We start from the raw sequence: 14,678 nt of genomic DNA, 5'->3' as shown, positions 1-14,678 counted from the left end.
AACAAAGAAAAGTAATGGAGGGGAGAAAAAAGGCAGAGAGACAAGTGCTGCCCTCAAGAGAACGGGTATGCTGTAGGTCAGCATCTGCTGAGAATAATGGGCCCTAATTTAGAGGAGCACGCGCACACACACACACACACACACACACACACACACACACACACACACTCTCTCTCTGCCCCCCCCTCCCCTCCCCTCCACCCCCGAACCCGGATGCTTGCTCATACAGTTCACGTTTGAATGAAACTAAACACCTTTCAGGGTCTCCTATCCGTCTTTGTCAATAAAGTTCTGTCAAATATGATTAATCCACCTGGATATCACAAATTACAAACTGACCAGTCCAGGAAACTAACATGATTACATTCCCCTGTGCATGTAAGTGTGTTCGTGTACACACACATTTGCAAATATGCCATGTGTGTATCAGGGTATGATGATGGTGTGACTGTGAATGTGTGAGAGTGCATAATACAGAGTCCTTGTAGAAAAGAAGAACACAGCTAAAGTGAGAAAAAAGACAAAGTCTGCAGGGAATGAGATAAAAATGACCACAGGAGGATAAAACGAGGACAGTGGAGAGCAGATTAAAGTATACGGTAATATGGTAAGTACTTAAAGTGAAAAGTATGAGAAAAAAAACGCATTGAGAAAGTTGAAGACAGGAGAGAAAATCAAATTAGAGCCCAAAAGTAAAAAATCTTAGAGGAGAAAAAGAGAAGCAGTTCTGAAAGAAAAACAAAAATAGATGGGATGACAGAGGAGTAACCCATTAGAGGAAAGAGAGAGGAACCCAGGGATGAGGGCCTTCCAGATGGTAGGAGACTGTTGCCCCGGAAACACAGAGAGGGCAGAACAATGGGGATTTGGAGTGGTGTTTCGCATCCGATCATAATACGGCCATGCCATTTAGAAACTGAGTGATGAAGCTACAGCCAAAAAAAAAAAATCATGTAGACTGACAATTTACTGCAGAAAGCTCCTGAAAAACTAAATTCTGATCAACATGTCAAATGAGAGATCAACTGAAGGATCATCATCAAGACCTTTGTAATTTTATCATTGCAGTTCCTTTTCCATTGCATTCACTCTCTCGCCGTGCCTGTTATACATCAACTAAAGTAAAAAAATTTAAATTTAAATTTATAATCTTACTATATTATCGCTCAGACAGATTAGAAACAATGGCAGGAGTGCTACTTTCTTACAAATAGTAATTAAATACAAGGATTCCTATTATCGTATTTCAATCTTAATTTGAAATAAAAATAAAAAGCTGCCCCAGAAGACTGAAGAAAATCTGCAAGTAAAGACATAAATGTGTGTAAATCGCAATTATTAGATCAATATTGCATTTTCTGTTAAGGAAATATTTACAGGTATTACTTTTGTCTGCTTAAATGAAAGAAAAAGAAAATGGTATCTTCAAATAAAGCCAAAAGTTATGTTAAATGGTGCAAACTAGGGGTGTGAATCGTCACTGGTCTCACAACTCAATTTGATTATGATTATCCTGTCAACCATTCGACACGATTCGATATCCCGATGCATCACCTCCTCAAATGTATTATATATTGCTACACATGGTTTTCATCAACAAATTCAAGCAAACAGATATATATGAACTCCCATTTTTATTTCATCTGCTCTTAAAAAAGACACTTCCTGAATGTAGCAGAGTCTGAACACAGCAGGCAACATACAAAAGGCAAAAACAAAAAAGCAGCGTCTGGAAAATCAACAAGCAACATCAGTAGGCAATAATCGATTATGATCTGTCACTGCATCGATGTAGAATCATCCAAGTCCACATCTCGATGCATGGATGCAATAATTAATTTCAACACCCCTAGTGCAAACCAATATTAACAGCCATAAAGACAGATTGATCACACTGGCATTGCATTTTCTGCACAGTGAGTAAGTACATGGATGGGCCATGTCCATCTATACTAGCTGACATTCTTCAAACTAAAGAGGACATACAGTTATGGCAGTATCATACATAACCACTTATAGGTAGTATAGTGGCTAAGAAACATCATGAAATCCTTTACTGATAATACCATATCCCATTCAAATAGTCCCCATCATTTCACATCTTGAGCCAATAAGGTTCCCCCTCAGCAAGATGTAATAGTTTCAAGCTGGGGACATTTTGCTCTGTGCATGACCACAGGATACAAATTGCTGACAAAATTACGACCCCTCAATAGCCACTAATTTGGTGCATGAAGAGGAGTTCTGAAATAGTGCTTGAAACAGGGAGATGGGGGATTGTAAAAACTATGTAAGGTCATGGATTCATATGAAAGGACTTTTAAAGAGGGACACAGACACACAGACATATGCACATGATCTCAGTTTGTGTGGTAAGAAAAAGTTATGGTTTGCACTATACCTATGCACAAGCAACTTTTAACCTATAACTGCTCTACAATGACTTATGTTCATTTAGTTTCACTGAAAACATAAAGTGTATTTGCAACTTTAGTAGTGAATGTAGGACACCAGAGCTGTAAGGAAAACGTGTCCATCTTTTCACTAACTTGACCGCAGCAGCCTCACTGCTTTATTTAAATGTCAAACCACTGCCTGTTGTAGTAATATGAGCTCCTTCCTGTTTCCACAGATTCATAAATCATCATAACAATTTATGGTGCGTTCCATTTGGTATCCAAGGATTTGACATGAGCTCAATTTTTACACACACTCATTGTGTTGCCTTTCAAAGTTTATGTGATTGGGAGATAGAACTTTGCATGCATGCAGAAACAACATTTAATTATTATTTAACTTTCCAATAGAAGTTTGTGAATTCCTGGGGAAAAAAGAAGAAGAAGCTTGCAGCAGCACAAAAACGGCAGATGGTCATTAGGCTGCTGCCAGATGTTAACATTTCAAAGCTGCAACTGTTGAAATGTAGCAACCCTGGTCCATTTTCTTGTTCTTTAGACAGACATAAATAATAATGTAACATTCCTTGATGTGCTTCCTACATTTTTGGTGATGAGTTAATTGCCACAAAGTGAAGTCAAACCATCACCAGCCCTTAAAAAAAGCAAGCAAGATGCGATGGACACTTTCAAAGTACAGAATGAGTAATCAACCGAAGGGAAAGCTTCACGTCCTGGGTGTTATTGTGCCACTGTGCACAATGTGTATGTGTGTACATTTCACAACTTGTAGCAAACCTCCTTCACTCCACATGAGCACAGTATCACTTAACATCAGATCAACCCCAGCATACCGCAACAACCTGTTGAAAATTCACTGGCTGGGACCTGAAAGAAAAACTTCCTTCCTCACCCCAGGGTCCAGACACATGAAAGCATATCATACTCTTGTCCTATGGTTCTGCAACACATTATAGGTTGTAACTCAACTTTTTGTCCATGATCAAGATCAAAGCTGTGACTAGAACTGTTCAATGCAGCAATGGGTGAACACATCAGAAACACTAGAAGCTCAGAACAAGCTAGGGTCAAGAGAGAAAAAAGAGAGAGGGGAAAACAGTGGGGGATGAGTCTATGAGAGGCAAGGTATTTCTTAGTATCCCCTTCATGCCTAACAAACAAGCAGAGACTCGATGAGTCCAGAGACACACAGAAAAACAACTGGACAATGGGGTGGATTGTGCCGCAGTTGTAAAGTGGTCTGGGAAACTCTGAGGCCTGTTTGGGAGGTCTTCTCAAAAGAGATTGAGAGACAGAAAGAGAAGTGAGAGACATTCCCATTTCATTTCCCCCGTCAGCAGAGTGAAACAATATTCAACAATGTCCTTTTCACCCCAAGTTCAGAGAGAATGAGAGGGAGAAGAGGAGGGGCTGAAAGGGAGAAAGACGAAAGGCAGAAAATGGAGGGAAACAAATGAAGAAATGCAACTAAAAGAGACACAAGGAGACACAGGATATAACATCTGCTTTCTAATTACTAACCATCCAATTATCATCATAATGAGGAAGTGACAGCCTTCCTGGAAAACTGAACATCAATTCTGATTGGCTCGTTTGTTTAATCCAATAAGAATAATAACAAGGACAAATGGGTAAGGGTGTTTAGCTAATCCAATTGGGTCATGGCTGTGTTTTGAACAACTGATCGCTGTTATCAACAGAGATCCTTGGAGATTAAACTCATGTTTTAATCAAAGTTGATTTAGTTCAGTCCTATGTGAAACTCCTTTAAAACTCAAATACACAGGATTAGTTTATGATATGCGTGAGTTAACACACCTTGTCATTATTTGTCAGTATGGTGCTTACTGCACTCCGACTTTTTAGGATATAGTTTATTTCTTTCTTTCTTTAAATTTTCCTGCCACAATTTAACATTGATAAGAGTATAGATGAGCCTGGTGTTAAAGCTGTCCCCCCTCCCCCTTTTTGTCCTTTGGACTTTGTTTTTTGTTGTATAAAGAATAATGTAGGAGAAAACAAGCATGTGTGCCGAAGTGTGTGTGTCTGTGTGTCTGTGTGTATACACACTTGTGCAGCTGGTCCTTACCTTTGGACAAACCTTAAAGGCCTGTTTGAGGGTTCACAGTTGGTTTTAAGGTTTAGGTTAGAACTAGGTTTAGGTTAGGGTAAGGGGCAAGGGAATACATTATGTCAATGTCCTCACAAGTATAGAAGTACAGGCTTGTGTGTGTGTGTTTGTGTGCAAGAGACAGAGAAAGGGAGAATGTGTAAATGGGATAGTAATGGTGCACACATGGTAGGGGCGCAACCTGCTAATGTTGGCCATATACACACTGATGGCCATCTACTGACCTCAAAATAACTGCACACACACACACACACACACACACACACACACACACACACACACACACACACACACACACACACACACACACACACACACACACACACACACAGACACAGACACAGACACACACACACACACACACAAACAAACAAACAATAGGCATGAGTACATACTAACGAAGGAAAGGTGTTTCATGCATCCATTTATGCTCAACAAAATCGTAAGTGGTCTACGACAGCAACTTTCCAGGTTTTGATTCCAGCCAGGAATGTTCGCTAAATGTCAGACACCTCTCTCTCTTTGTTTGAGTCAGTCTCTAGACACTCTTAACTATCTAATAAAATGAAAATATGCAGCTTTAATTCATGCCCGCTCTTGAAGCACAAAAATTCTAATCTTAATCCTCAATAAATGTCCTCCAGTGTTTAAAAACTGGTTCTCTCACACATACTCTCAACAGGGGTCCTTTGTTTTTGTATTATAACACGGCTGAGAGAAAGTGAGATGGAGGGGGAGAAGTATAGGAAAATTATGAAATACAGAGAGAAGGTATGATGTTAAGAGTAAGAGAGTTAAGAATGCTATTATATTAATTTAGAGCAAAGACCATAGCATTGAATATAAGAACAGGGAGGTACTGAGTATTTGAATGAGTTAGAATAAGATGCTGATGGACTAAAATCACCTAGAACAAAACGCTTGAATAAATAACACAGGCATTAATATTTACATCAAACTTTAGCATCATTTTGATCCAGCAGACATAACAGCTAAATGTCTGTATCATGTTTGTATGTATAAAATGGTTTCAACATTTAAAATCGAACATTTGATTACTCCAAAAGTTACATAAGTGCCTGTGTATCTTTTTATGATACAACTTATATTTAAAAACACTAAATATTTTTTATAGAGAAGGAAAATGTACAAGATACCCTCGACAGACTCCTCTCTATTTCACACAGTGACATTTGCTGACAGTTTGTAAGGTAGTGTTTGTGCTTTAGGCAGGGAAACATCATCCACTGCTGGGTCATGTTTTAATTTTAGAGCCATCAAAATCTTGTCTCACAGAGATAGTGTGTGCACACACACACCGTACCCAGTGTTCCAGTTAACTGACTTCGAGTCATACAGTACCTGACTAACCAACCCCAAAGCCATTTATGGACTCACTTTGAATAATAACACACACTTACAAATACACACATACACAAACAAGGTCCCTTCCACACATGCATACAGGTATACAGGCATGCAGACATTAGATACACACGGCCTGCTTGCTATTTCTGGGCCGGTGGCAAAATAATATGTTTTGGTAAGGTCAACAGGCTGGATGTGGTTTCCAAACATGATCTCTTCTCTGACTCTCTAGATGCTGAAATAACTCTTGAGTTAATTGACAGCAAGAGAAACGTGTATACAGAGATAGAGAGGCAGGGCGAAAGCTAAATGGAGACAGAAGGAGAAAGAGATGAGTCCCTTTCAGACATAAAATCTCTCAGTAGGAAGACATTTCTGGGTATGTCTTTAGTAACAGCTTTTTGGGCTTTCAGAGTAGTGTGAAAACTTATAAGGACTCAAATCTGAGAGGCTGTTATGGATAGTACTGCAATATTCGCATAATATTTGGCACCAGCCACGTGAGACTATGCACTACAAGGCATTACGTACATGCATATATATGGCTGTTTACTGTTAGCCCATCCACGAGGGGAAAGCAGTTCTCTAATTTAGAGGGTAGAGGGTAGATTCAGCCATTTTTACAAAAATAGTTTAGCTTGTGTCTTTCTTCTTTTCTTCAGAGTCAAATCTGCTGATTAAATTCCAAAGCATTTAAAGTATCCCTTCCTATGCAAAATCATCCCATGTGAGAAGACTATGTTATTGTCAATGTAATGGTTTTAAATCACAATTCAGCCATGTACCAAATGTTTCAGAACTGTTACCAGGTTGTAAGGCACATTATCAGAGTAACTTTTACGGAAAAATAACTCGGGTCCTTTTCAAACACGAGGCCTACATGTAAAATTGGCACAGCATTTTGGGATTACAGAGCATGTCTGAAAGTGGAAACAGAGACAGGGTGTACTGTATGTGAGTGTGTGTGTGTCCAATTTCCCAAGGCTTTTCAGATACCACAGCCAGACCTCAAAACCATCATCACTGTTCTCCCTCCCATCTGCCAAAGTCATCACCCACATAGACACTCTCTCTCTCTCACACACACACACACACACACACACACACACACACACACACACACACACACACACACACACACACACACACACACACACGCACACATGCACACACGCACACACACAAAAGAGGTGTGAAATAGCCATCCCTCACCATTTTAACAGGGGTGGGAACCTGGCTATAAAGTTTCTAACATTCTAAACTTCTGTCTGTCATTCTTCTCATTGACTTCCTTTCTCTCTCTCTCTCTCGCTCTCTCTCACACATATACACACAAACAAACATTTGTTGTTGGATTGTTAGTCTGCTGAGGTGTTGGTTCTTAGAGGTAAAATAAAATGAGGTGAGAAAAAATCTAGTAACAACTTCTCGGAGTTTGTACTGGTAAAGTTTACACTTCTATTTTCACTTGAATACGGTTTATTTTTAGACACAGTAAGAGTTTACCGTACAGTGATATCAGGCATGTTAAGGGGCTTTATTTAAGTACATTACCACAGTACTATTTATCTTTAAAAAAATAATGGGACTAAAATGAAAAAAAATAAGGCACTGTGGAGGAGAGGATCTAGGAATTTAGAAAGGAAAGTAGAGGAAAAGAAAAAAAATATGGAGACGTAAAGATAGTGAATGAGTGAAGAAAAGAAAGAGATAATTAAAGTTGAGGCCTTTCAGGCAGTGAAAGTATAAAGGTTGCAAATGAAAAATGAGATGCTGCAAGACCGGGAGTGACTGACGATGGTTGTAAAATATAGTATGTGTTTCACATTGACACTAACATGTTGAAATGGGTAGTGAACAGCTGTGGTTTTATACAAGCAAATTTCAGACCTACTTTTAAACAACTATGGCCGCTCTGGACCTGAATATTTATCTGGTTACATCTGAAAACACATGAGAAATAAATGGAAAGAATCCTTTACGAATTGATGAGTACACCCAGGATGCTGTTATTGTTCTTGTGCTGGCTAATGTTAGTGATATTTCATGCTGACCAAGGAGGGTAACAACAAAATGCACTGGACAATAGGCTAACACATGCTGAACAGAGATAGTCGAGTGGTTAAGTTCCAGACTTGACAGTCAAGTCTGACCAGAGTTGTCTCACCTGTGTCCTCTACTCAACTGCCTACTGGCTTTCAACTGTTTAAATAAGTAGAAAGAAATACAGGGAAGCGAGATGCTAAGTCTGACTGAAACAGATGGTGATAAACTCCACTAGAAGATATTGGAAAATCCAACAATCAAATACATTTACAAACAATAGCTTATGAATACAATGTAACAAAGATGTTGTACAACGCCTTCAATGATGATACTCTTTAAAATCCTGTAATAGCAGCCCTGTGATGGATGCAAACACATGCATTTACAATATGCTGTTCAGTGAGGACCCACTGAAAATTAAGTGTCTTACTGTCTGACATCAGCTCATGTTGTTGATTTAAAAAGAAGAAAACAAGCTGTATTACATGAGCTAAATCCACAATGAGTTCCTTATGCTGTAATAATGTATTTGCAATATAATGTTGTGCAGTTCTTGAAATGGTGTTGAATTCTTTTTAAACTTACAAAAGAAGTTTACAACATAAGGACAGCAAACTATCATAGCTGAGGTTTGAACTTAGAGAGTAAAGAAATACACCACAGGATGCACTTATTAAAAAACTACTGATTGTGCAAAGTAAGTTTCGGTGGGGGAGCAGATGTAGGAGTCAGGGATCGGTTTTCAACCCCTGTCTGAGTGTGTGTTCCCCAGGGAGGGGATAAGGTGAGTTCCTGGGCTGAGACTGAGGCCTCCAGAGACACTCAGAAAGACATCCAGACTACACAAATTTAATTAGCGGCTTCAAAGAGAAAAGGAACAAAAGAAGAAAAGAGGGATACCTGCATTCAAACATTTACTTTTTGGACCTCCTCATACAAGGGGAAGGAGAAGAAGCCGTACCTTGGTAAGGATGCATACTGACGTTCCACCTCTTCATAACGTGGTGCCAACCGATGATCTGTCCCTCTGCCTGGCATCTGGTAAAGAGAGACGAGTTCTTAGTCTGAGTGTGTGTACTTGAATAACAACGTTTTGATGTATTAAAAAAAAACAGACACAATTATATATTTCCCTGCCCAACACAAAACTGGAAACCTAAGCGTGTGCAGTGCATACCCATAATCCCCTTTCCTTGTGAGTGTGTTTCTGTGTATGTTTGTGATACAGAGGTTGAGGCCTCCATCCTAGATTAGGTTACTTCAAAACAGGATGGAGTCGTTTCGCTTATTCGCACATGCATGCACACACACACACACACACACACACACACACACACACACACACACACACACACACACACACACACACACACACACACACACACACACACACAGTCACACACACACAGAGTCCTGCAGTCTCATCTTCATATTTAGAAAAAAAAGATTAAGTCAAGCTGCTGACAGTTCAATCTCTCCTACTTCCTCTTTTACTCAACATTTCACTGGTTCTCTCTCACCCTCACATCTCATTTCTCTTCCTCCACTTATTCTCACTCCTCTTTTTCCCTCTTACACACACACACACACACACACACACACACACACACACACACACACACACACACACACACACACACACACACACACACACACAGTTGCTTTCCCTGAGATTATCCCAGCCTATTCAGTAGTGAGATTCCAGCTGCCGCTGCGCTCCTTTAAGAAGTCAACTAAACCCCAAACGTCAACAAGCCCCATTAACACACACACACACACACACACACACACACACACACACACACACACACACACACACACACACACACACACACACACACACACACACACACAAAAAAAACATTTTCTCTGTAATACCACTGAATATTGTGAATGAGACTCTTTTTAATATAATGTGGGGTGAGAGAGTGAGATATGATTCAGGTGATTGAGTGTTGGAAGTCTGCATACATGCTGAACTGCAACAATAAAAGCAATACTTATATGCAGCATTATACAGTCTCTTTAGGGTTTGTGTGAAGTGGGAGTCTCTTAAAATAGCCCATCAAATTTAGTCTATCACACCTTTGCCACTTTAAAATGGTGCTTTTGTTGATAACACACATCTCATCAGATACAACTGCACAACATAACTATTTCTCTAAGCACACTGTTGTACCTCCGACGGGACATTATTGTATGCCATCTGCACATTTTGGAGCCATAAGGGGCACACTGAAGACAGTCCGCTCCGGCTGACAGTTGCACCGGGAGCAGGGGGCCCCGTCCCTCCCCGCAGGGAGAGAGGGCGCAGCGAGGATTATTTAAGTAAAAGTCGCATCAAATACGCCTTGGTTGTTCATGCTGCGGCCTCATTGAAAAAAATCTGATCTGGGTCTGATTCAGGACCACATATGGAAGTGGCCTGAATTTGATTTTAGAAAAATCTGATCTGGGCTAGATTTGAGTGTTCACACTACTTCTGAAGAAGTCTGACCTGGTCACTTGACCCCAAATTTGGGCCACTTTTGCCTGCAGTCTGACCGTAGCCATAATGTCCCACCAAAGTAGGGTGTGCACCATGAGGGTGAAGTGCTTGTGTGTGTCCCAAGTAGTGAAGGGAAAAGGTTGAAGGTTTTATAGTAAACAAGGCTCTTCTTCACTCCTCAAATAAAGATAATATTGTCAACGCAAAAGGTGCAGAGAATTAGATATTACAGACCATTGCGTTTTTCTTCTCTCTCTGCCTCTCCTCTTCTCTCTGCATTCCAAAGAATGATGCCAGGAGGCATATAAAACAGATTTGCAGCTCCTGCTTTCTTTTGAACACCTGTCTTTATAGCTTCAATATCTCAGGTAGAGAGACAGCGAGATATTAGGTGGGAATAGAGAGGTGGAGCGAAAGAATGAAAAGGCATTAGATGGAAAAGAAAGGAGGAAAGAGAGATAGAGCGAATGCGAAGTAAATGAGTTTGGATGAAGAAGAGCAATATAGAGAGGAGGAGGGATATTATGAAGCCATTGAGAGGTGAATTATAAAACAAGGGAGTGAATGGGGTGAAGACGAGGACGACAGAGAGGGGAGGTGAAAGGGACAAAAACGACACAATTTAAACATGATGTTAAAAGAGGGAATGAGAGATAGCGAGAGGGGGAATGACTGCAACATCCGGTAGAGACTGAGAGGTGAGAGAGATGAGTAAGGGGTGAAGAAAAAGCAAAGAGCCATGAAAGGAGGAGTGAAGATAAAATGAATGGTAAAGGGAGGCAGGTTTCAGAGAGATTGAGGAAGGAAAGTAGTTTAAACCAATGGCCCAAGTTAGTCTGTCTGTCAGTAGCTTCCGACTTCCCTACTGTCTCTGTGGCTATAAAGCCCATTGGTCCCAATAAAAACATACATCTTTAAAAACAGGTTGCAAAATAAATAGTTAGATTTTTTTAACAAAGGCTGTGTAATTTCCTGAAACAGCTGGGCACAGCTTTCAGCAAACACTACTGAAACAAGAGTAAACAGCACATTTATGAGGGACTATTTTTTGCTGCGAATTAATGTACATTTTGTGCAATAGTGAGTATTTATAGCGGTGGTATGTGGTATTGACTTAAAATAAACTACAGTGCCATGTGTTCATGGTAATGAAGGAACGTGTCCCCAGTGCAGCGTTGTCGACAACAATGGCACAGATGAATTCAATATATCAGGCTTTGACTACACAGATTTGTTACTAAGATCAATTTACTTTTGGTTTTGGTCTTTTCATGGGATTTGTGGGCAATAAGGGAAATACTGAACATTGCTAGCTTTGGCCTTTAAAAAACAGTGGATTGTAGTGATGCCACAGACTGAGTAAACACAAACAGATGAGTGTGTAATGTGCATGTGTTCATATGAAGTAAGGACGAGCGCAGACACTTCTGCAGATGTATTGGTATATTACTAATTAAATAAACTTCAAACTTTAAACTACTACAAATAAGTTTGTTCACAAAAAAACACTTCCTGCTTGATAAATAACAAATCATTATGTGTGTGTGTATACATCTCTGAGTGTGTCAATGTGATATGGTTTCGATATAGAATATATATCAGTTTGGAATAAATATTGGATAAAGAACTGGAAAGGTTTTGATTTAGGAAAAGGCACACAAACTAGACAGCAATAAGCACCTCACTCAGACTGAAATAATGTCACAAAAAAATTAATTGTGTGTGTTAAAACGTTACAGATTTTTAGACAGATGAACACAAGGAAATGTAGTCACATACAATGATAAAGCAAATCTAACTTTTGTGTACATTTTGCACTTTGAAAAACATGTTGCAAAGGTAGCAAAATACATACATACAAGTCTGTACTGAAAGATGCTTATACCTGAAAATATGATAATCCCAAAAACAACTTAGCCAGAAGATACCTCGGTTTGTTAGTGAGCAGAATGACTCGCCTGCTACCACTGTGTGTGCAAGTGTGTGTGTGTGTGTGTGTGAGAGTCCTCAGATATTAGCAGACTCTCAGCACTCACAACTGTGACAGGAGTACAGTGCAGGGCAAAAACTATGACAGCTGAGCTTGCGTGGGACATACTGTACACACCTTTTTTCCTTCACAGGCATGCAGGCAGGCATGCACACGCGTGGGTGCGCGCGCGCACGCACACACACACACACACACACACACACACAGTTACATGCACATACCAATATGTGCACACAATCCAAGTGCAGCTACTGTACACATACACGTGTACAGTCTCTCTCATGTACGCAGCCAATCAAACCCCCTTCTCTCTCTAGGCACACGCACACGCACACACACACACACACACACACACACACACACACACACACACACACACACACACACACACACACACACACACAGACACAGACACACACACACACACACACACACACACACACACACACACTAGGGCTGGGCGAAAAAGAGAAAATCAGATATCACGATATTCTTGACCTAATAAAGACGATATTGTGGGGTTGACAATTGGTGCTTTAACAAAATATCTTCACATTTTGATTTTAGATAAATAACCATCAGGCATGTGGTTACAATAATTAAGTGGTAAAAGGCAAATAATAGTACAGCTAGAACAGTATGTGAAGTTCAAAAAATGACATAACTTTACTGTAATGCAGCTTTTACAACCAGGAAAAAGAAAAAACTCACGTTATGTAATGATAGTACGATATCCAAAATCTAAGACGATATCTAGTCTTATATCTTGATATCAATATAATATTGATATAATGCCCAGCCCTAACACACACACGCACAAATTAAACACACTCCCTCTCGCTGACAGGGCTGTGGCAGTGTAGTGCATTGGTTGGGGTAATGGTCTGGTGAAAAACCATTTCACGGCATAGCAAGCAGAGGAGAGGCAGAGAGGAGAGCGTGGAAATTAAACAGAAGAGACTGATACTGGAGGGAGAGGGAGCAGACACCACACACACACACACACACACACACACACACACACACACACACACACACACACACACACACACACACACACACACACACACACACACACACAGAAAGTGACACAGACACACACACTCACAAACACACACTTACATATGGAAGTATCTTGACGACAAAAGATTTGTCAGAGCGCAAAACAAATTCTGAGCTCTGCTCAGTCTGCACTAGGGCTGGCCATCGTTCAAAATCTTTCGATCCGGTGCCAATTTCGATAGCTCAGTTTCGATGCCGGTTCCTTAACGATCCTTTTTTACAATACCATATGTTTTAAAATCTATTTCAACATCAACCAAAATACATTTAACACAAAGCTTTTATTTTCCACCTTAATTGTGAATCAAAACAGTTCAAAATTACAAAATTCTGGTAACACTGCTCACTCAGAGTAACATTAATAAAACTGGTTGTGCTTTTGGATAGGGGTGCGCCAGTCAGATACTCAGGATTGGTATCAATCTGAACTTGGCCAAAATTAACAAAAAAAGAGAAACCTTTTTTTCACAACATGAACATATTATAACAACAAATTACATTGGGTACAGGCTAATATTGAACAAACTAAAATGCAAAGGAATGTAAACAACAAAGACTTTTTAGTGCAAACTGCATAATGACAAAAACCTTTAACAATAAACTTGGTGACTGCCCTGTTGTCAACATTGAACTAATGGAGAACTAACTTAAGTGCAAAGGAATGTCATTGAATTGCCTTGTTGCTGAAAGGTGCTGTAGAAATAAAGTTGCCTTGCCTTACAACCTCAGCCTGTCAGTCAGTCCCCAGGGCAGAGAAACCACTGTTGTACCTGCTTGTCTCAGAGGAAGTGTAAAACAACAGCACCGCGACCGCTTTCACTTCACCATTAATATCATACCGATCAATAGTAAACGCTGTCTGCGTGAAGTTTTGAAAAACTGTAACCACACTTGAAACCACTTTATCAGCATTGGCGTGACTCACTATGACTTCAACAAAACTGCAGAGCCAACGTAGTTTACTCCGTCTGCACGTGTGTGTGTGTGTGTGTGTCGGTCGGAGTGCCGCTCTCTGTCAATATGCAGAGGACAGATAAGCTTGCGCTTACGCGCTCAGACGCTTTTGGAACCGAAATTTGGCACCGAAAGATAAATATATTTTTTTTCGGTGCCATAAAAGTATGGACATTCGGTGCCCAGCCCTCAATCTTTGAGGGCGCACAGGAGCGGATTTAT

General features: G+C 40.1%; 1 protein-coding gene across 4 annotated transcripts in view; it reads right to left on the bottom strand.

Moving 5' to 3' along the window:
* pard3bb (par-3 family cell polarity regulator beta b) overlaps positions 1–14,678 on the bottom strand; it is a 243,915-nt gene that overhangs the window by 12,687 nt on the left and 216,550 nt on the right. For all 4 annotated transcript variants that reach the window (XM_028590887.1, XM_028590889.1, XM_028590890.1 and 1 more), the window contains exon 24: positions 8,924–9,000. In XM_028590887.1, the coding sequence (XP_028446688.1) occupies positions 8,924–9,000 (77 nt within the window). The remainder of the gene's footprint in view (positions 1–8,923; positions 9,001–14,678) is intronic.

This window comes from Perca flavescens, chromosome 11 (assembly GCF_004354835.1).
Source record: "Perca flavescens isolate YP-PL-M2 chromosome 11, PFLA_1.0, whole genome shotgun sequence".
NCBI lineage: Eukaryota > Metazoa > Chordata > Actinopteri > Perciformes > Percidae > Perca > Perca flavescens.
This window is presented reverse-complemented; position numbering and strand designations above follow the sequence as displayed.